This window comes from Neodiprion virginianus, chromosome 7, assembly GCF_021901495.1.
Source record: "Neodiprion virginianus isolate iyNeoVirg1 chromosome 7, iyNeoVirg1.1, whole genome shotgun sequence".
NCBI lineage: Eukaryota > Metazoa > Arthropoda > Insecta > Hymenoptera > Diprionidae > Neodiprion > Neodiprion virginianus.
Genome location: NC_060883.1, coordinates 5,213,510 through 5,232,930, shown reverse-complemented (window position 1 = coordinate 5,232,930; position 19,421 = coordinate 5,213,510). Strand labels below are relative to the sequence as shown.

At 36.4% G+C, this 19,421-nt stretch overlaps 2 protein-coding genes across 3 annotated transcripts; both read right to left on the bottom strand.

Moving 5' to 3' along the window:
• Positions 1-9: 9 nt before the first annotated feature.
• LOC124308461 (integrin alpha-9-like) lies at positions 10-10,994 on the bottom strand. 2 transcript variants are annotated; one of them, XM_046771192.1, is made up of 11 exons: positions 10,574-10,994; positions 8,329-8,692; positions 7,686-7,996; positions 6,442-6,919; positions 5,673-5,827; positions 4,961-5,434; positions 4,492-4,655; positions 3,121-3,638; positions 2,250-2,536; positions 1,358-1,424; positions 10-425 (listed from the first exon to the last, which is right to left on the bottom strand). In XM_046771192.1, the coding sequence occupies exons 1-11, from the start codon at positions 10,961-10,963 to the stop codon at positions 328-330; spliced, it is 3,306 nt and encodes a 1,101-aa protein (XP_046627148.1). In that variant the 5' UTR covers positions 10,964-10,994; the 3' UTR covers positions 10-327. The 2 variants fall into 2 exon arrangements, with proteins under 2 accessions (XP_046627148.1, XP_046627149.1); XM_046771193.1 differs by lacking the exons at positions 10-425; positions 1,358-1,424 and having other exon boundaries at positions 2,340-2,487.
• A 1,667-nt stretch (positions 10,995-12,661) lies between these two features.
• LOC124308764 (DDB1- and CUL4-associated factor 5) lies at positions 12,662-19,415 on the bottom strand. Its single transcript, XM_046771781.1, has 8 exons — positions 18,948-19,415; positions 18,633-18,871; positions 16,628-16,808; positions 16,134-16,403; positions 15,683-15,909; positions 15,256-15,470; positions 14,683-14,953; positions 12,662-14,086 (listed from the first exon to the last, which is right to left on the bottom strand). Exons 2-8 carry the CDS (start codon positions 18,826-18,828, stop codon positions 13,113-13,115), a joined length of 2,334 nt encoding a protein of 777 aa, XP_046627737.1. The 5' UTR covers positions 18,829-18,871; positions 18,948-19,415; the 3' UTR covers positions 12,662-13,112.
• Between the last annotated feature and the right edge of the window lie 6 nt (positions 19,416-19,421).

Below are 19,421 nucleotides of genomic sequence, written 5' to 3'. Positions count from 1 at the left end.
GAACCATAATTATACTTCAACCAGGTTTTATTCGATATAGTTTTCGGTACAAATGATGGCTTAGCGCTCGAAGGTCTTATGTGTTCGGACTCTTGGCTGGTACTGACTAAGGTGCCAGGAGGACACAGGCAGCATCACACTTGACCAAAAAAATGTAGCTCTGGGGGGGCACTTTTTTCTTTTTTGAGGTGGAAAAATTTCACAATGAATAATAATAATGGTAATAATAGTAATAATAATAATATCTTGTAATCTGGATTAAAAAATTTTTACCATTTCTTTTCATATTCTTCCGACGCACCAAGAATTCGGACGGACAACTTTTTATTATCTAATCCGCGACGAAACCAGGGAATCACCTTTCTTTAAGGGATAATACCGGTGTAACAATCTAAGAAATTGCCTTCTTTTTTTTTTTGTCTGTTCTGGATGAAATAAAAGGTAAAAAGTTGATAATATTCAAGGAAGTTATTAGGCATATATTTAAGTATACAATACAATAGATTTTTCTTAATAAATATTCAAACATGGCGACGCTGGTGCAAATTTGGATCGGAGGAAAAAAAAAATAAAAGAAAAACGCTTAATTTACGTATTGATAGATAGTGAAATACGTGGGTGATTTTCTATAAGCTAGTTTGAACATTGTTTATTAACAAACAAGTAATCTTTATCTGTTTAAAAATTTGAACATTTTCATTCAAATACTCGCCAATTATATGAAAAACAATATTTTTAAAATCCCTTACGTATTTTTGTAGCTGTTAATATTTGGTTCGAGTGATTTTTTTTTCTTTCCAGCTTCAAATTTGCACCAAATACACCGCGTACCGGGGAATTCAACGCGTCTCGCAATAATGGCTCTGGTGTGGCCATTTTTTAATATTTGGTGATAGCAATTTTTTCTATTGTATGTATTGTTATACTACTTCTTGAAAGTAACTTCACTGCTTACACATATTATTAATTATGATAGAAAGTTTTCCTTGCACGATTTTTTACCTTTTTTATACTGTTTTTTCATACAAATAAGTAACTTAAATCCCTAGACACGATAAATAAACGATCAACGGATTAACCAGAGATTTCATTCGATGATATTACCGATTGGTCGATCAATCAATAGTTTAAATTAACCGGTTGCGGATCGTTTAACTTTTAGACTAGCTCATCGATTCGATAAAGAATTTTTTTTATGAAACAGAACTTTTACTTGTTAGTTTCTCTATTCTGCTAAATCACAAAACCATTCTGAGCTGAATACCAATAGTCGATTAGTTTTATAATTGTAATAAATAATGAGACTTTAAACTAGCATAATTGTATAAGATACTCAAAGTTGATTATAATTAATTACTTATGTAATACGGCTGGTCCAAAGCTTCTGTTGACGATGTAGTGTTTAAAACAAGTTTGGGACACGCCTGAAAATAATGGTCAAATTTTTAATTATCGTTCATGATGACGGCGGTGGGTGTTTCTAGAAAGATGAAAAATTCCATCCAGCCAAAGTGAATTTTGGTGCGAAAGCTGCAGAATTACCTAATTCTTTATAATAAAATCTTTAGAGCTTGGAAAACGATATCTGAGCATTTGTATTGCAAATTTATCAAGCTACCCCAACTAGATAATGACCTTATTCATATGTTTAAGGTAGGAACGTGAATATTCGGTAAGAATTGGTGCAACCAACCAATTCCACGCTGAGAGAAATTTTTATTTCCGGTCACCACTCATTCCTTAACTACTTTCATTATTTACCATGATCGAAAAATATAGTTCAAGGTACAAAATGAAAATTAGTTTTCTGGCTGTTACCAGAAAGTTTAGTATCCGTTACTATTCCTTCTCGTCACGATCACTGTTGCTATATTTTTTTTTAACCGTTGCGAAAATTTAATGCTTGTGCAAGAATAAATTGACGTTAAAGCCTTATTGAACTAAAAAAGTAGAGTAAACCTCAGAAACTGATTTTGCGTTGCAATTACCGAAAAAGGATCGACAATAGCGCAAAATGTTTACGCGTACCTCGTTTTTCATAATTCCAACAATATTCAAACAGTTTTTTTAACGATACCTGTTTTACTCACTTTTTCTAGTTATAATAACAAATGAAATTTCTCTGTGCATGCCTTTAAGTTAGATAATCTTGTGGAAATTGACGTTCGCGAACATTTGGACGTGTTAACTATTATGTATGTATACATACGCATCTAAAGGCAGAATTGGAAATAATACTTAATACTTACGCCATTCTGTTGCTTCAAAGCTTCGAGTTCTGCCTTTTTAGTTCTCGTGAAAAAACCCAACTTCACGAGTGCAAGGACAATTAATAACAGAAGTAGTAGTCCCACAGAACTCGACGTTACTATAACCCACATAGCTACATGTTGATCTTGCGGTGATCCAACGAACTGTGTGCCAACCATCATCGAAACCGGATTCATATTGGCAATTAACTGAGTCTGTGGCGTTAGAATTTTCGTACTGGCATTTGTAACAAACAATATAATATCCTTCTTTCCGATTATGTCAGCTGAAAACGAAAACGAGTATTTCCTGAGGCTTCATAGCATAGGAATAAACTGTTGGAAAAGTGGATGAACTTTGTGGAATTTTTGTGTCGGCAGCCGATTATTCAATTCCATCAGGGTTTCTTTTCCTCGAAAATATGTAGATAACGCTTTGATAACATTTTTTTAAATGTAATATTCAATCTGTAGAAAGGATCGTTATTGGCAGTAAGGTCAACCATCTTACCAACAAGATATTTCACGGTGCTGACGATATTTCAAAAACGGCTTAACGAATTGTCTTTAAATTTAGAGACAGTATTTTGGAATAGTTTACGTTCCTTGCTACGATCCTACTTTATTTTGCTCACGATATTTTTCATGTTTACTGAATAACAATATCAGCAGTTTTGTACGGAAAACCGAATTTCAACTTCAAAAGGTTGAAGTTTTCATAAGACAAAAATTAAAAAGATAAAGTAAGCAAAAATTGAATCGTGGCAAAGAGGATATTCTGTTTAGAAATACTATCTCCAAATTTCGATTCAATCAGTTCAACTGTTTTCGAAGTAACATATCACTTAGTAAAATGGATGAGTTGACTTACGTTTAATGTTAGAGAAGAGCATCTCGAGGACGAGATCAAGTGCGGCTGTGGTCCGTTTCAATTCCAATGGTCCGAACTTGAAACTGACGGTTGTGCACTTGAACGCCGGATTGGTACAATTCATGTAGAGGGTTCTATTCTTTGCAGAAGCCGCGAGTACTTTTCCGTTAAAATTTATGAAATGGTTTTTTGTTTTCGAAGAATTATCATTGGGAAGCCAGTCGCTCATCGTGGTCGCATCGCTGCTCAAGGGCTCATTCGTATCTTGTCGTAGGATTTTGCTGTCGATATCCTCCCCCGGCTTTGAAATTCCGCCCATCATTTCATTCAGTCTGACAATTTCGACCTCTTCGTCGCCACTCGCGATCCAATGCGTTGGAATAGAAACGCTGAGCAGCGCTAGACTTATCGGAGTAATCTCGTCGTTCCTCAATCCGAAGGTGTGTCGGAACCATATATTCGGCAACTCTTCCGCAGGTCCGCTCAACGTGTAAGGATACAAAGCTTCTTCTGACGCCCTAACGAATTGCCAAAGTATAAGAAACAGCCTTGTCAGCGATGATTCAGAAATTTGGATACAGGACATTCTGCGTCAATTCAACTCGGGTCTTACCCTCATCCTCTTGGATTTGGTCCGCGATTTTTTATATTGTTGTTCCAACTCTAAAAAGCATTTCTAATTTTTTCAAATATTCTCAACCCATCCTGACGCCCCCAGACCTTTTCAAATGATGATATTTTGACAGTGATTGCGATGTATTTGAAAATGATGAAAATGATTACATAATTTCTGTAGCCAACCAAAATCAAAGTAGGCAGGCTGTTTTGCCTGTAATTTTTTATCTATCTTTCAACCAATTAATATTTTAATTTTTTTTTCTTGCATTTTTAGGGTTCTATATATCTTTCCTAATATAACGGTTATCTTGAAATTTCTATTGAAATTCGAAAAAAAAATTCTAAATTTGAAATCATTTTTCTTCGCTTATTTCTATATGTCATTTTTGAACATTGATTGAAATTTCGTCATAGTTGTTGTGTCAGGAAAGATATCTTGAACGTTGAAAATTCTAAAAAAAAAAAAAATTAATAACTGATTGAAAAATTAATGAACAATCACTCTATTGCCTGGCCATTTTAATTTTGATTGGAATATTTTTGATTTTGGTTACAGAATTGACGTAATTTTTATCATAATTTTCAAAAATGTCGCAATAACTGTAAAAACATCATCGTTTGAAGAGCTCCGGAGAAATCAGGGGTGTTGCCAGAATCTGAAAAAAATCTCGAATCGTTTTTAGAGATGAAACAACAGACCCTAGTCGAATTGAGGTGGAATGCCCTCTATACCCATAGGAAGCAATCACTTACCCTGCTATTCCGATGGCTGCTTGCACTACATATCTAATCGACAGACCAGCGATGTAGTTTCCCGACCCTGTATCGTTGCTGGACGTTACCGCTGTTGCGTTCAGGGTTATCATGTCGAAATCGGTTCGCAGCGTAGATGCGTTCAAGTATACTTTCATAGATTCCTGGAAATTTTATACATCCACAGTTGACATAATGAGATAAATGAGATGAGAGCATTCAAATGCAGAGCCATTATTTGAAGGTAGGAAATCAAGCAGTCTTCGGATAAGTTTCCCTCGTGAGACAAATGCGACATCTAACGGCGATTAGAGAATAATATTTTCATTCTTTTCGTAAATTTTCGTAATTTCACACGAAGAATTTCCACGAGATGGTACGAAAAATGATTTTTTCCTTTTTCAAATTCTAGATATCGGTTTCCCGGCATTGAAAGTACGCGCACCGGAAGTTAGACTAAATTACTCACCGTTTCATTCTGATCCAGAAAATTGGAGATGTTAAAAGTAACCGTGCGAATTTCACCAACAGTTTCTACCTCGTCGTACATCAATGATGCGGAATTATGAAGTTCAATGTAACTTGGCATAGAGATTTTAACCTTGGTGTAAAATGCCATTTGGCCGTCGTTTCTGACGGTTACGTCCAATTCAATAAATTCTGAGGAACCAATCACGTAAGGTTTTCCATCGCTCCAATTGGTCGTCATATTGATCGACAAAATTGATAAACATTCGATCGTGTCGTTGCATTCCAGCGCAAATGCTACTTCCAAGTGATCCTCAGGTGGTGGTCGAAGCTCGTTCAATACAGCGCAAGATTTACAGAAATTGTCACTATCCTTAGAAATACCATTCACCTTCAACAGCCCAGTCTTACTTCCATGTTTTGGCAAATTCTGTCTCACCGAGAATTTCAACGGATCGGGGAATCGCTCCACTAGCTTCAATAAATTTATACATGCAGATTTAATTGAGTTTGTAAATATTATACCTACAAGTTATTTATGCAACATTGAATTAATTGTTACTGCGGTTAAAAAAAAATTCTCCCGATTATTGTCGCCCTATTACTGAAATTATACAAACGCAATTACATAAATTGAAGCATTGATAAGCCAAACGGCAAGCTGTACCGTGTCGTCGAGTTAAAAATCAGTCGACGAAATTGTTTATACTCACTGTTTTTATTTTTACTGTATAATTGTGGCACCATTCCTGTGCGGCGTTCAGGGTAGTATTAAATTTGTATATTGTTTTGCTTAGGTCGTCGATTTCTTTGTCAAAAAATATTGCTCTTTGACCCTCATCATCGATTTTTAACTCCGTAGTCACGACTACGGACAAAAATTAATAATAATAATAACAATAACAATAATAATAATAATAATAATAATCGTAAATGTAAGTGAAAAGTTAGTTATTAACAATTGACGAAGTATCTTCATTTTGCACCCAACTACATATATCTGATATAACAGACTTTCTATAACTTTATGTCCTCGGTTTTCTGAAAATAGGGTGGTTTTGAGAATCGAAAAGTTATATAGGGTGTTCACGAATTAATGGTGCTATCAAAAGCGGGTCAAAGCTGGAAGTGAGCGAGCAAGAAGTTACGCAAAGTTTACATACCAAGGGATGTGCGATTAATCGATTCTCATTAGTCGATTGCTCATTCGACCGATTAATCGATTAATTAGCCCTTTCAATTAGTCGCTTCTCCGATAAATCGATTATTCAGATTAAAATTAGTTGTTCTATCGATCAATCGATTACTCAACTTCCAATCAATTGTTTATCAATGAATCGTTGGAATAATCAAATAATCGCACGACCCTACACGTATTGAGAATCAAGTTTGACGATTTCTTGCGAGATTTCAAAGCTCTATAAAGCGTCGAGAGATTGACATTTGAAAATAATTGGTGCCATGAAAAAGTGTAAAACTCACTAATATTTGGGGGTGCATGTACACCTTCATAGACGGAACATACTTTCAATGAAAGGAACCCAGCGTTTCGTCTGAGACCGGAGTTACTTGTCAGATTGCTGGACAACTTAACAGTCAGGTTTACAACGCTGTTAGATCGAACCAACATCACGTGACCAGACAAATAAGCTCCGATCGCAATGTCGACGTATCCGTTATCGTCGATGTCAACTGCTTCCGAGATCGAAAAACCAAACCCTTTGGTGTTCTCAGGACCGGAGATTCTACGCCTGTTATCCAAGTCAAGACCGTTTTTGCTACCATAATATATATGAACGGCTCCATTCCTATCGTACGGAGCGCCGACAGCGACATCTGCAAAGCCGTCATAATTTATGTCTCCAAGACAAGTAATAGCGGCGCCAAATCTTCCTCCAGAAATTTTCCCAGCGATGTGCTCCAATTTTTTGAATCCGCAACGCTTGACATTTTTATAGCACTGAAAATTTAACCAATTTATCCATATTCTCTTTTTGTTCGTATAATTATATGTTTGCGGTTAGGTATTACTCTTACAGCATATACTACCGGAGTTAGCTTTTCATGTACAGAAAGTAAGGCAGAAGAATGAGAGAGAGAGAAAGAGAGAGGTATATGCCCGTTAAAAGCTGTCTCTCTCGCTCTACATTTAATTGGTCAATACGTTTCCTTCCAGCCAATCAAATGCAGAGTGAGAGAGACGGAGTATCCCGAGTTTACCGGGACAATCTCTTGAAACTTGAAAATCAACCGCGCATGCGCGACTTTCATCGGCTGTTCGTTGCAGGCTGGCCATCCCGAATTTTCAGCTGTCAAACTGTTTCTGGCGGCGATGTAGTTGATACGAATTTTCGAGATTAGAACAACAAATAGTTGAGGTAGTGACTCGGAAAGGTTTGGGAAGCATTTGTTATTGGGTCGGAAAGTTGATTCTTCAAAGAACGGTCGGAATTCAATGCTTATGCTCTTTGAAAATTCAAACGTACACATTTTGCGTACGTTGGCCCGCCTGCATCGCAGACAAAAATATCGCCGCGGGAAGATTTCGCCGACCAATGAATTCGAATTATTTAGCGCATGCGCGGTTGATTTTCAATTTTCAAGAGATTTTCCCGGTATATCTCCTCTCTCATCACTTCGGCTGCAGTTTTTGCGAGGTTAACGGTATGGTTAGCTACCTCCAGTAGTATATGCTTTAAGGTACTACTGTCTTCCTTAACGCTTACCATTCCGTAACCTTGTCTGTATATGTAGATTCGTCCGAGTTCCTCTATATTTTTCGACCAGTGTGGAGCGCCCACCAATATATCCTGTTTATTGTCACCATCAATATCGCAAGAAGCCAACGTGGCACCAAAATATTCGCCAATTTGCTCCCCATTTAGATCCAAAAGACTCTCTACTGTCTTACTTTCGTCAGTCTCCGAGGGAAATTGGAATAGACGGACCTCGCCAAGCAATTTATTGCCTCTTGGTCCGCCACGTACGTCAATATGCTCGGCATCATCAAAATATATACCCGATGTTACCGCATATCCTAAACATTTGATAAATTGTATGTGATGTAAAATTTTCAATCAATGCGGAAATGTAAAGTATATATAGTATAGCAATGAGAAAGTCTTTAACTATAGATGTATTTGCATGCGGTAATTATTTTTCACATAAAGTATTGCTGATGTTGAGGAAAAACATTTTTTCATATGCCAACAATAACTTAATCAATTTTTTTTTCTTTCACACATGAAAAAAATGTGTATTACAAGAGTGAGTTACTTCAAGTAAAACGAATATCAATTTGATGCAGAAATGGTGTACTATATTGTATCACCGATGCATCGTGATTCGATATTTAGTCAAATAACGAACCAAATTGATCGGAATATCTCCCGAGGTCGTCGGCAGCGTTTGGAACAATGAAGCTGGATTCGGAGTAGTCCTCAATTATCGATGTTCCATGCGCAGCCCGTACCCCCGGACAACCCGAGACAAGTTTATGCCGCAACTCATTTTGAGTGACATGTAAGGAGAAACCACATTGTCCCAGCAAGTGAAGAAACTGTTTCTGTTTTCTGACATCATAATAATCCCTGGGGGGATCTAATAGTTTGATATTCTGCCCTCGTGGTTCATTCTTATTTACATCTTCGACAGATGCCTTATAACACTTGCCGTGCATAGGCACTATCGTTTCGTTTGGATCTGAATCATCCATCCACTGTGGGGCACATACCTGAACGCAAATTGTCAATAATTACGGAATGAAAAAGGAATAATTATTCGTGTCATTGATAGTTGTTTCATTTCGTTTCATCGAGTTTCAAATCACTACCGCGCAAATTAAGTTAAGTTTTGCATATCCGTTTCATCGATGTTTCCATTACATCGATAGTCGTTTCATTTCGCTACATCGAGTTTCAAAGCACTCCCGTGGTGAAAAAATTTTCACCAACGGTGCTAAACAAGTTTTCACTTCAACAATCGAAAATATTTTTTTTTCGTGAACTAACAATACCTACATAAATTGAAATTCAAGAATGTCATTTCTTTCATTATTCTTGTGTGAGAGAAAAATTTTCTTGAATACTAATTATTATAATGTGCACCGCTTTGCACGTAAAAATTTTGCTTATAGTTAATTTCACTCGGTCGGTAAAGACTGACTGTAAAGCACCCTCCTAAGGAATTCCACAAGATGAAGAAGCATTAAACAAAAGCAATTGAAACACAATTATTTCCCTCTTGTTTGAAAACTTTAAACATTTTGTGTTATATGCTGTCCTCGGTCAGTCAAAACGCTTAGCAACATAGAGGTTGCTTAATCATTTCCTCGATTTCATGCAGCCAAAGATAGTAAGTAACAACGGCACCCTTTTTAGCACCTCACTCAACCTCTATGTCGTATCTACAATACCATTTTTCTCCTAAGGCATAGACCAGAATCTTTTCCACGCCTGGCGGTAATCTATACAACTTAAACATTAGTCAGAACAAAACCAAGATCTGAATTTGGCAATTATTCCTGCTATACTGCTAGCTCATATAAACTAATGTAGAATTGAGCGGTGCACGGCTTTGCGGTAGACCGAACAAAATCTGATAACACTTGGTAGCGCTGAACATGAAACAAATGCGTTCCAATTCTATTACGTTCGGGTATTTGTTAATCCGATATAAAAGTAACGAATTCGCAATAGTAAACAGGATTAAAATTTCCTGATCGTTAATTTTTGTCATCCATTCTAATTCTATATTTTCCGAACTGAATCACAATTATCCCTTACTCTAGGTTTTATTTTATTTCTATCCGATCATGCTCAAATATTGCGTGCAGATGGTTCATAAGTCGAATCGAGTCCAAATTCTATATAATTATTCGAGATAGAAAATAAAATGTTACCACTTGTTAATTAGTTAGAAAAAATGTCATAACGATATTTTTTCATCGCGATACTAGAATGTCGACAAAGATATCGATGTACAAGCTTACGCAGAAATTCAGAGGAAATCTTTCACTACGGTATAAATATGCGTAATATACATGGAATTTTACAATTCAACACTATTTTTGACCATCGATAAATGGTAATAAATGGCGATACATTTTGTTAATATTTCCTTACATGTATGTCTATACGGCTGATAAGGACAATTCCGGCCTTTGTGTTGAAAATATTTATTTCAATATTCATTTGTGGTTTTTCTTTTCCTTTTGAAAATAAAACTTCTTTAGCGCCATTGGTGAAAACTTCTTCAGCAGGGGAGTGATTTGAAACTCGATAAAACGAAATGAAGTTACTATCGATGAAACGAATAATTTTTGCACTCCTGATACTGCATTCTCCTCATTCTTTCGCAGTTTAGTTTTTGAATGTTTCGCTTCTACCACGTGTGAACTGCACACATGTTTTTTTTTTTTATTTTTTTAAATTACCTCACACGGATTTTGCTCACTCGAATAATGAAACAGTAAAAAAGTTTCAGACAACAGATTTGCAAGGGTTCAGTCATTTGCTGTTTGTCAAAAAATTGAGTCGGTAATTAATACAGAATCCGGTAAGAATTGAATAAAAAAGATAATAAAACTGTGGATGGCAATCAAAGACCAACATACCCAAAGCTTTGGAGGGTTCGAATTTTGTACGATCATTGTGCCACTCAGCCAAGATCCGTTTTGACGCTGCTCGGTTTTTACTAGATGCTTGTCTATAGGCCATTCCGTGCATTTTTGGCCAATCGGACATCTGAATACAGTTCCTGTCTCGGTGGTTCCTTCGTAGAGCGATGAATTGGCTTTGGGTGCTCCGATAAAAATCCACGCTTTGGAATCTTCGTTCCAAAGAGCTACTGAATACCCGAAATAGTTCTCCCGGGAATTTTCAGTAACAGGAGTTGGGTCCTCGTACAATATTGCGTTATCCACGTCAAATTGATGGGCCGCAATGCGCGCTAGAACGTTTACCAAAATACAACCGAAACAGTAAAAGTTCCCCAAGGTATTCATCGTGTATTGAGGCACGTCAAACACTGACTGAGAATTCCTTCACCGAAGGTAAAAAAAAAAACCACAGGAAGAGGTCACATCCTGGTATTGCGGTTCATTTACAAATATGGAAATGCGTACTGGATGATTCCACACTGTGCAATATGTACAATCATTGCCATATATTGTACATTTATCAAACTTTAAATTTCCGTAAATTACTTTTTTTTAAAACGACTGCTGAAGATTCGGAAACGCGCGCAAAAATTTGTAAGACGATTCTTACGTATTTTGGTCTCCTATAACTTCGTATTCGTATGACGTTCGCTGTTTTTGAACATTAATAAAATTTTAAGAACGGAAAAAAATTTATCCAAGACAAATCGAAAGGCCTGAAAGAAAGGCCCTGCAGTCCTTTAACTGAAAAGATTTTCATTTTTCCAATTAACTCTGCAGAAATGGCAAAGCAATGGAACACATTTTACAAACAATTTTAAAACGGTGGGTTACCACTACTTTTCGTTATAAAATTTCCAGACTTTTCCAGGTTTTCAAGTCGTACAATTCACGTTTTCCGGGTAGGAAATAGTAAATAAAATATTATACCTCGGTTTCAAAGAGTTACGTTTAGTTATATATAGTTATAATTAAGTAAGTACCTTCACAAGCAAAGAAACGTTCTTGTATTGCTGTGTACATGCGGCGGCAATGGCGGAAAAAATATTTTGATAAACGTGAAAAATTTGTGTGAACAAAAAGAAGCATCTTGACGAGATCTACAACTTTGGTGGAGGTATGTTTCGTCGAGAAACATACATCTGTAGAGATATTCGACAAAAACGCTTCACAAATCGTAAAAACAGAGTTTAAAATCAGGACATTTTTTTGACGTTTCCATGAAATAAGAGTACGGATTTTGCGATACTTTCATTATTTCTACACTCAACAATTCAAAAATTTTCGAATGATATGTTATGTTTACTGCAGTTTTCGATGTTTCACAGAGTATAAAAGGTTACCTGCAAGAAAATAAATTATCAATCCTGTATAACATTTCTATCACCATATGAATAAACAGGTGTTCTCCTTAAATAAAACAGCCTCAGCGTAAAGAGATATCTGAAAAGGTTGGATATTAAATTATGCAATGCACTTCATCACCACACACACTTAAGTATTACTGAATTTACAAAACTTCAGCCGATATAAACTCCGAACGGGAATCTTCACGTGAACTTCAACAAAATATTGGAAAATATTAATTTTTTTCAGAATAATTATCATATTTCTCAACTTTTTGATTATCCACGTAATTCCCTATCATTTCCCGGATTCCAAAAGACGCGGTAAATCTGGGACGGCTTCACGAGCCGAAAAACATATCGCTCGTAATGTTTCAATTACTAAAAAAAAGTAAGACAGGTGTAGTATTCCATTCAAAAACAGTTGCATCGCTTTATGGTATCCAGAAAAGTTTTCTAGGATCGCAAATGCAATTTTGAACTGCTTCTTGATGTATCGCTCAAACTGTTTATACCATTTTGTCGGTAATATTTCTTTTCTTCACTGAGCGAAAACGTTCAACATATTTTTGAATGAAAATTTATGTAGAAACCTTATCTTTTCGTTAATCCTTGTTTTGTACAGTTCAACGAAATAACGTGAGAATTCAGGTTTTTAAAATTAGTAATTGAAAGCACGATGAGTGTGAAAATTCAGCCCTGTTAAATCACAATTTATTCTCATTCCAAAGTTACAAGTATCAGAATTGAGTTCATACAAAGAGTAACGGTTGTACGTACATATTTGTATTGTGCTAAAAGAATGCCTCGACTCCGTTCACAGCTATCGGTAATAGGCTTGATACGTATTTAAAGAATTTAGACGTATTTTTCACTACCAAACCGAATAATTAGTATGCACGAATCACGTTTATAATAATATACACATATCAAATGGATGCGATGACACAGTTATTAATAAAAAGACTCATAACATTGCAAATGGGTTTAGAAAAAGAAATAAGAAAGAAGAAAAAAAAAAAAAAAAACAAACAAACAATCATTCTGCTCAAAAATTCGGAGCCATCAAACTTAATATTATAAAAATATATATTTTAGGGAATCACAGATTCAATATTTACAAGAGGAAACGGGTGACAAAGATCCATTTAATCAGACGAATCACTACTGTTACCAGGAAATTCTGTGTACGGATTACAGCGATGTCGATAGCTTTGTCGTGCAATGTCAACTTTTTTTCTAAAACATTCCAAATTTCTCTTTTTTTGTTCATGATCAGAACTGTCACCTCCTAGCCACGCCTTTCGAACTTCTTCCAGCGATTTTTCGACCGTTGAGACTCCCGAAATTCCGCTATCCGGAGTTGGAGGAATTTTCGACCTCTTTTTATGCGGCGTTACCGATTGTTCCGCTCGTGTTCTACGCACGCTCGAGTTATTTACAATATCTTTTTGAGCCTTAGAAACTACATCTTTCTGCGTATCATTGTCTGTTCTTAACTGCGTACCGCCGTTTTCCGCCGATATTTCATGTTTCACGTTTTTGCGTCGCCACTTTTTCAGTCTGTGAAGTTTGGTCGAACAATCCGAGTCAGTTTTTTGTTTTCTACACTTCTCCGCGGGTCGTTCATCTTCGCTGGTGGTAGTCGAATCTTTGTCATTGCCGATGGATCTCGCTGCGTATCTTGATCTGCGTGAAACAACACCGGAGCTTGTACTGGGCTGCTCTGCGTCCAATGGCTGAGCATCGCTGTGCGTGTCGCTATCCTCTTTCTTTATTGCTAATTTCCTCTTGACCCGAAATTTGATTCTTGATATTCTTCCATGTTTTACTTTAGCACCTTTCGATTTGCTCTTAGACTTACACTTTGTTTTATTATCATCTTTATCACTGTCCGTAACTGTGTCTATATGATTTACGGTGTTCGTCGAGGCATTTACAGTCGCACCGCCTTCCAGGGCTGCTAACCTCATGAGTTTCTCTCTTCTGTTTGCTATCAACTGTGTAATGCGATTTGGTGATTCCGAAGGTCTTTCTGGTACCACACCACCTGTTAAACCGCGACTACCAATCGCAGAGCCTAATATACTCAACAACAGCTGACGGTCTGAGGCAGTCGAGTCTGTGAAAAAATTTTGATTCGCACAAAAATTTTAGCATTGTTTAAGGCATCGGTAATCTTAATATAACAGTGTCTAAGAGATAATTATATACTAGAAGTTATTCTCCTTTTTTAGTTTGTGCTACAAGCCCATTTATCTTTCATTTATCATATTTTTTACTGAATTGAATTTAAAAAAAGCTGTAAATCTTGAAAGAAAAATCGAACTTCATCTTCAAACGGTGGCAATTTTGTTAACAAAATACAAAAACACCGATTCGTGACAAAGCGGATAAATTATCCAAAAATGCTGATTTCAAATTTCGAGTAAACCGGCTGAGCCGTTTTTGAGATATCGCGGGCATTGCAAAACATCCCATCGAGCAAATTGGTTGATGTTATTGTGAATAACGATGCTTACTACTAATTCAATCTAATGAAAATATAATCAACTGAAGCTCGTTCTAGATACTTTTGAATAAAATAAAACCTAATCAAATTGAATAATTGGTTGTCGAGATATGAATTCTCGGAATTTTTTCACTTTTTTGACCTTCTATACATATATATGATAAGACCCCCTCGAGTTCCAACAGTAATCGGTTTTCAAAATTTACCGTCAGAGTCACTGCCATTGTATGTGCGTCCTATCGTCGGATGATGTTCCGAGTCACTTGGAGTCTGGGGAGCAGGTAGTGCGTCCTCCGAGTTCCAACCCTCTATTTCTCTTTGAACAAGAGAATCAAAGAAGGCCATCATACGAGGATCTTCGCGAGTTGACTGATGACTGTAGTCGTGGGTCATAAATTGACCACTACGGAGTACCAGGCTAACATACTCATTGTGTGTGAACACTTTACGTTGTCTCTCCTGCTTTCCAGCATCCCTCTTCAGACGGTGTAATATTTTTCCAGTTAGTTAAAATGGATGAAATAAATGGCAAAAGTTAGCGAAATAAGCGTTTGGAGGAAAAAATCGCACGAATATTTTGCACCGCAGAAAAAGAGACTTTTGACATACGTTTGGCGCTGTTGTTTAATTAGTCAATCAAGATAAGCCTGTTAGACAGGAAAACTATGGTCTGCATAGGAAGTTTGAAAGATAATGATTTTTACAGTATAGAATATTCTTTGGTTGATGTTCGATATGAATAAAGAGAAAAATTCATTGTTAATAGAATAATGAATTACCTTCAAACCACCGAGACAACCATTGCCAAGCGGAAATGGGCTCCAAATTTTTATAATCTTTTCAACACCCGAGGAGGCAAGGATACAGCTGGACTGATTAAAACGAACTTGATTTACAATGGATCTGTGCCCACGCAGAACCATATGCGCAGAGTCTACCCATTTCTCATTATCCATTGGAATTTTCCACATATACAGGTTAAAGTCGTCTGATCCTGTAACATTAATATAAGGAATAACAAAATTTGATAAATGAAAAGTGATCAACTTGAGAAAATAATTTAGATATGATTGATACAGATACTTGACAATATTTTTAAAATAACGTTTTTGTCGTACGAATTTTGTGTTTGCCAATTTAAACAAGAAAAATTCAGATCTTAGAAGTGGTTGCGAAGCATGAATCGATCGTTGTGAGCGTTTGTACCTGAGAGGACGTACTGGTCGTCGTCACCGGCAAAACAGCAAGACTTCATTGTACAGCTGTTGTAATAACCAGGATGATCAAATTGGCAAAGATTTGCCGGAGATTCGACGGCGTACAATACCGGAGGAAGTCGTCTTCTCAAGGCCAACAACTTTGTACCAGCCGCGTTATACCTGACATTCATACAGCTTTGCGACGTCCCTTCTGCGCCATATCGCAATACAGCCCTGAAATGAATTCGTACAATGAAAAAAAGAGGGATTCGGCGACTTCGAAACAATTCTAGACTTTCATTCATCTCATAGAAAATTGAAGTGCTCTCAGCTTTTATGCAATCGTTTCCGAAATATACTCCTTTCAAAGACAAAACATGAAAAGATTCAAGATTTGATATTAGATGCTACTTTCCGAATGTCGCAACCAGGACTTGATTCATAAAATTTTTACTCACACTAGAGGCTTACGAACATCCCACATACTAACACCTTCCTTGGCATTCGCGGTGGCAAGCATCCTTGGCTCTGACGGATTGAACATAACAGAATGAAAAGCCGACTTGTACTGAGCAAGGCAAAAGGTTTCCGTAGAAGAAGAATCTCTGATATCGTATATGAGCACCCTCCCGTCGTCGCATGCGCTCGAGAAGACATTGTCGTTGTGTGGATGGATCGATAAGCCGTACACTGGCTTCTCATGAAGGAAATAATTCAGCGGATCGCCGCTGTAATGTACAAATAATTAAAATGGCCGATAATAATTCTTGCTTGACTTGTAAATGAACTCGATTTTAAGGAGAAATGTTACACAGAAGTAAGTTCAATTTTTCACAAGCTTGAATAATTGTGCAAGACAAAGCAGAAATGGGAAATGCATTCAATTTCAGTAAATACGATCTCCTCTAATATTTCTTTAGCGCAATGTGCTACAGCGATAATATTTTCTCACGTTTTTAAGTCATGAACGATGACTTGGTCGTCGTTTCCAGCTGAAAATATTTTTGCTTTTGTGCTGTCGTATCCCAGACAGAATATATTACTGCCATGCTGAGCTTTCATAACTACCGGTTTTCCGACACCCTGGATCGCTTGTTCGACCTGCCATAATAAAACCCTTCTGTCGTCGCCACCTGTGTATAATTACAAGCCAAATATCTGTGATACAAGATGTATCCGGTCTATAGAATAGCAATAATAATAATCAGTATTCGATGCAAGTAAAGATTTTACAATTATCTATAAAATGTTGTGAGACACAAATCTGAGTCGTCTATGAAGTTTCATCGCTTGCTCAGATTTGAAAGAAAGAGAAAAAAATACATATTTGTTAGGGTGACAGAATACGCAAGAATTTTCATTTCACATCGAGTTTGTTAGAATTTCTAACCTGATTTGAAATTATCTGAAATGGCCAAATATATGAGTATAAAATTTCTTACTTGCTTTTTATGGATATCTCTTTTTAGCCATCTTTTCAATTTACAATAGTTGAAATAACTGACTTTATGGTCATAAATTGTTGGGACAGCAAAGTTTAGTCTCATGTAGACATTGAAATTGAATTGATGGAAAATGCCAATTTTTCTATCATCAGCTACAATTGTAACTTTTTTACCAAGAGAAACACCGGGGAAACTTCATAGGTCACTTCAGGGATGCGACCGCTTAGATAATTAAATTAAAAAAAAAAAAAAAATGATATTGTGTAAGAATTTTATTACTGATACTAAATTTTTGATTCAGCTTCAAGAAAACAAGAATAATAATAATAACAACAACAATAATAACAATGACAATTTTTACAGTAATTCTAGCAAGTTCTTATCAACTTAACGCAAATAATGTATGACATTATCTTGACAACATTCTGAATCCGAAGTGTGTTTGAAAAAGTAATTGTTCAAAAGTATAACAGTTGATAAATGTAGGTATGATAATCTAAAATTATGTATGTTCTATATCGAAGGTAAAAAAAATGAAACATTAAAAATTTTACAGAGATATGTTGAAAAAAAAATCTGTCATGAATCATTTATTATCATGAAATTCATCGGCTAAACGACGAAAATCTTTTGTCCGCATGGTTTGAAATCAAAATAACTAATTGATTTAGATAATGTGAGTTCTTTTTCCATGTACGAAATTTTCTTAAATTCTTGCATGCCAAGTTCCTGCACGAATCCTTATTTGGTTATATGCATGGTTGTGTTACATTGCAAGTACACAATTACAGCAGAGTCAAATAAAAATCTAATGTTTGCACTGGATCACTCGACTGTACGTGATAATTGAAAAGAGGCCGAAGTTTGCAAAGGCGAAAGGAAGATTTAGTATATCGTTAAGCTGCTGTTCTGCTTCAGAATTGAACTTGAAATAAGATGGAAAGATAAAAGAAGAATGACTATATGACCAAGAAATGATAATATTGACCTGGATTCGAAGAAATCTATATTTTGCGCATTGCAAGTAACTTCCAACAGGAAAAATATGAAAACTTTGAAATTCTCTGCAAGTTACATATTTACCCTCCCGTGTATTGTAAAAATATTGGAACAGAGAAATGTTGCAGAATTATTACGAATTGAGGACAGGGGAAAAATTCTCGACGATAAGACGACGTGGCGAAAAAGAAAGTTGGGTTTCAGGATACTTGTATTTGATAATTTCGTACGATTATTATTTCAAGGAGATAGATAGAGAGAGAAAAAAAAAAAAAGAAACTTCTACGTGTTATATATTTTTGCCTGGTGTCTGGGGTTGAAAAAGAAACGTGCAAAACAAAGAAAAAAATTTTGAAATGCACGCTAGACAAATTACACTTGTATAGTGTTAAAATAAATACTCGTACAAGTTGCATGATATTATAATGATATGGGCAAAGGTTTGTGAGGGTTGAAATAAATAAAATTTGATAACGTACATACATACACGCATACAGATAGTAGCAAGCTTACCGGAGACAAGTAACTCCCCTTCTTTGGAAAACTCGATCGCATTAACGCAACCATAATGCGACTGTAGATCTTTTCTAAACAAATTCTCGGAGCAGCCAAGCCTGGCGTTGACGAGACGTTTGGTAAAATTGAAGTGATCGTGTATCTGCCTGTTCACGACGTAGGGCAAAGGGTTGCAAACCGACGGCGAAACCATGTTTATATCTCGCTGGGTGTCTCGGATTTTCCATATAACACTTCTGTTACAAAATTAAGAAGGAGAAAAAAGAAAACTACATAGGTATATACCTCCTCCGCCTTGTTATAGCTGCTTACTTTATTGCTGCTTCGCTGACAGGCGTGTAGTTGTCTCTAGTCCTGCACTTACGATTAGTACAATCACGAACCACCGCAATCTCTGTGAATCAGCTGTTCGTCGCCTCTCAACTGTTTCGATTTCTAGTCATATCGCTGCGTGACATGTCCGGAACATTTTCCGCTCGTTTTCAACTAGGAATCTGTCCCTCTGCCGATCTTTCATTGTTCCATTGAACAATTTGCTCATATACGTAACTTCCTTACCCTTGTTTATACCTCCCTTCGACGAACTGCGTTTTCCTTTAACTCTCAACTAATTCACGACACGAGTCGCCAGACTCGCGTTAAATTTGCTCCCCCGGTCTCTTCTCACTTCTTGTTGCTACAATGATGCTCCGTTCCTAATCCTTGATTCTCAGCTGCTTTTATTTCTTGAACCGTGTCAACCTTGTGTATGTAAACAGATATTAATCCCGTTTACCGTTACAGACG

What these genes read in the sequence shown, in the direction of transcription:
- LOC124308461 (XM_046771192.1), bottom strand. Translation starts at nt 10,963, where the DNA reads ATGAATACCTTGGGGAACTTTTACTGTTTCGGTTGTATTTTGGTAAAC. An exon ending in ACAGACAAGGTTACGGAATG is followed by an intron (nt 6,920 to 7,685) that starts GTAAGCGTTAAG and finishes TTAAATTTTCAG; the next exon opens with TGCTATAAAAATGTCAAGCG. An exon ending in GGACCAGCCGTATTACATAA is followed by an intron (nt 426 to 1,357) that starts GTAATTAATTAT and finishes TATTTCATCCAG; the next exon opens with AACAGACAAAAAAAAAAAGA.
- LOC124308764 (XM_046771781.1), bottom strand. Translation starts at nt 18,828, where the DNA reads ATGGTTTCGCCGTCGGTTTGCAACCCTTTGCCCTACGTCGTGAACAGG. An exon ending in CGACCAGTACGTCCTCTCAG is followed by an intron (nt 15,471 to 15,682) that starts GTACAAACGCTC and finishes TTAATGTTACAG; the next exon opens with GATCAGACGACTTTAACCTG. An exon ending in CAATGGCAGTGACTCTGACG is followed by an intron (nt 14,087 to 14,682) that starts GTAAATTTTGAA and finishes ATTTTTTCACAG; the next exon opens with ACTCGACTGCCTCAGACCGT.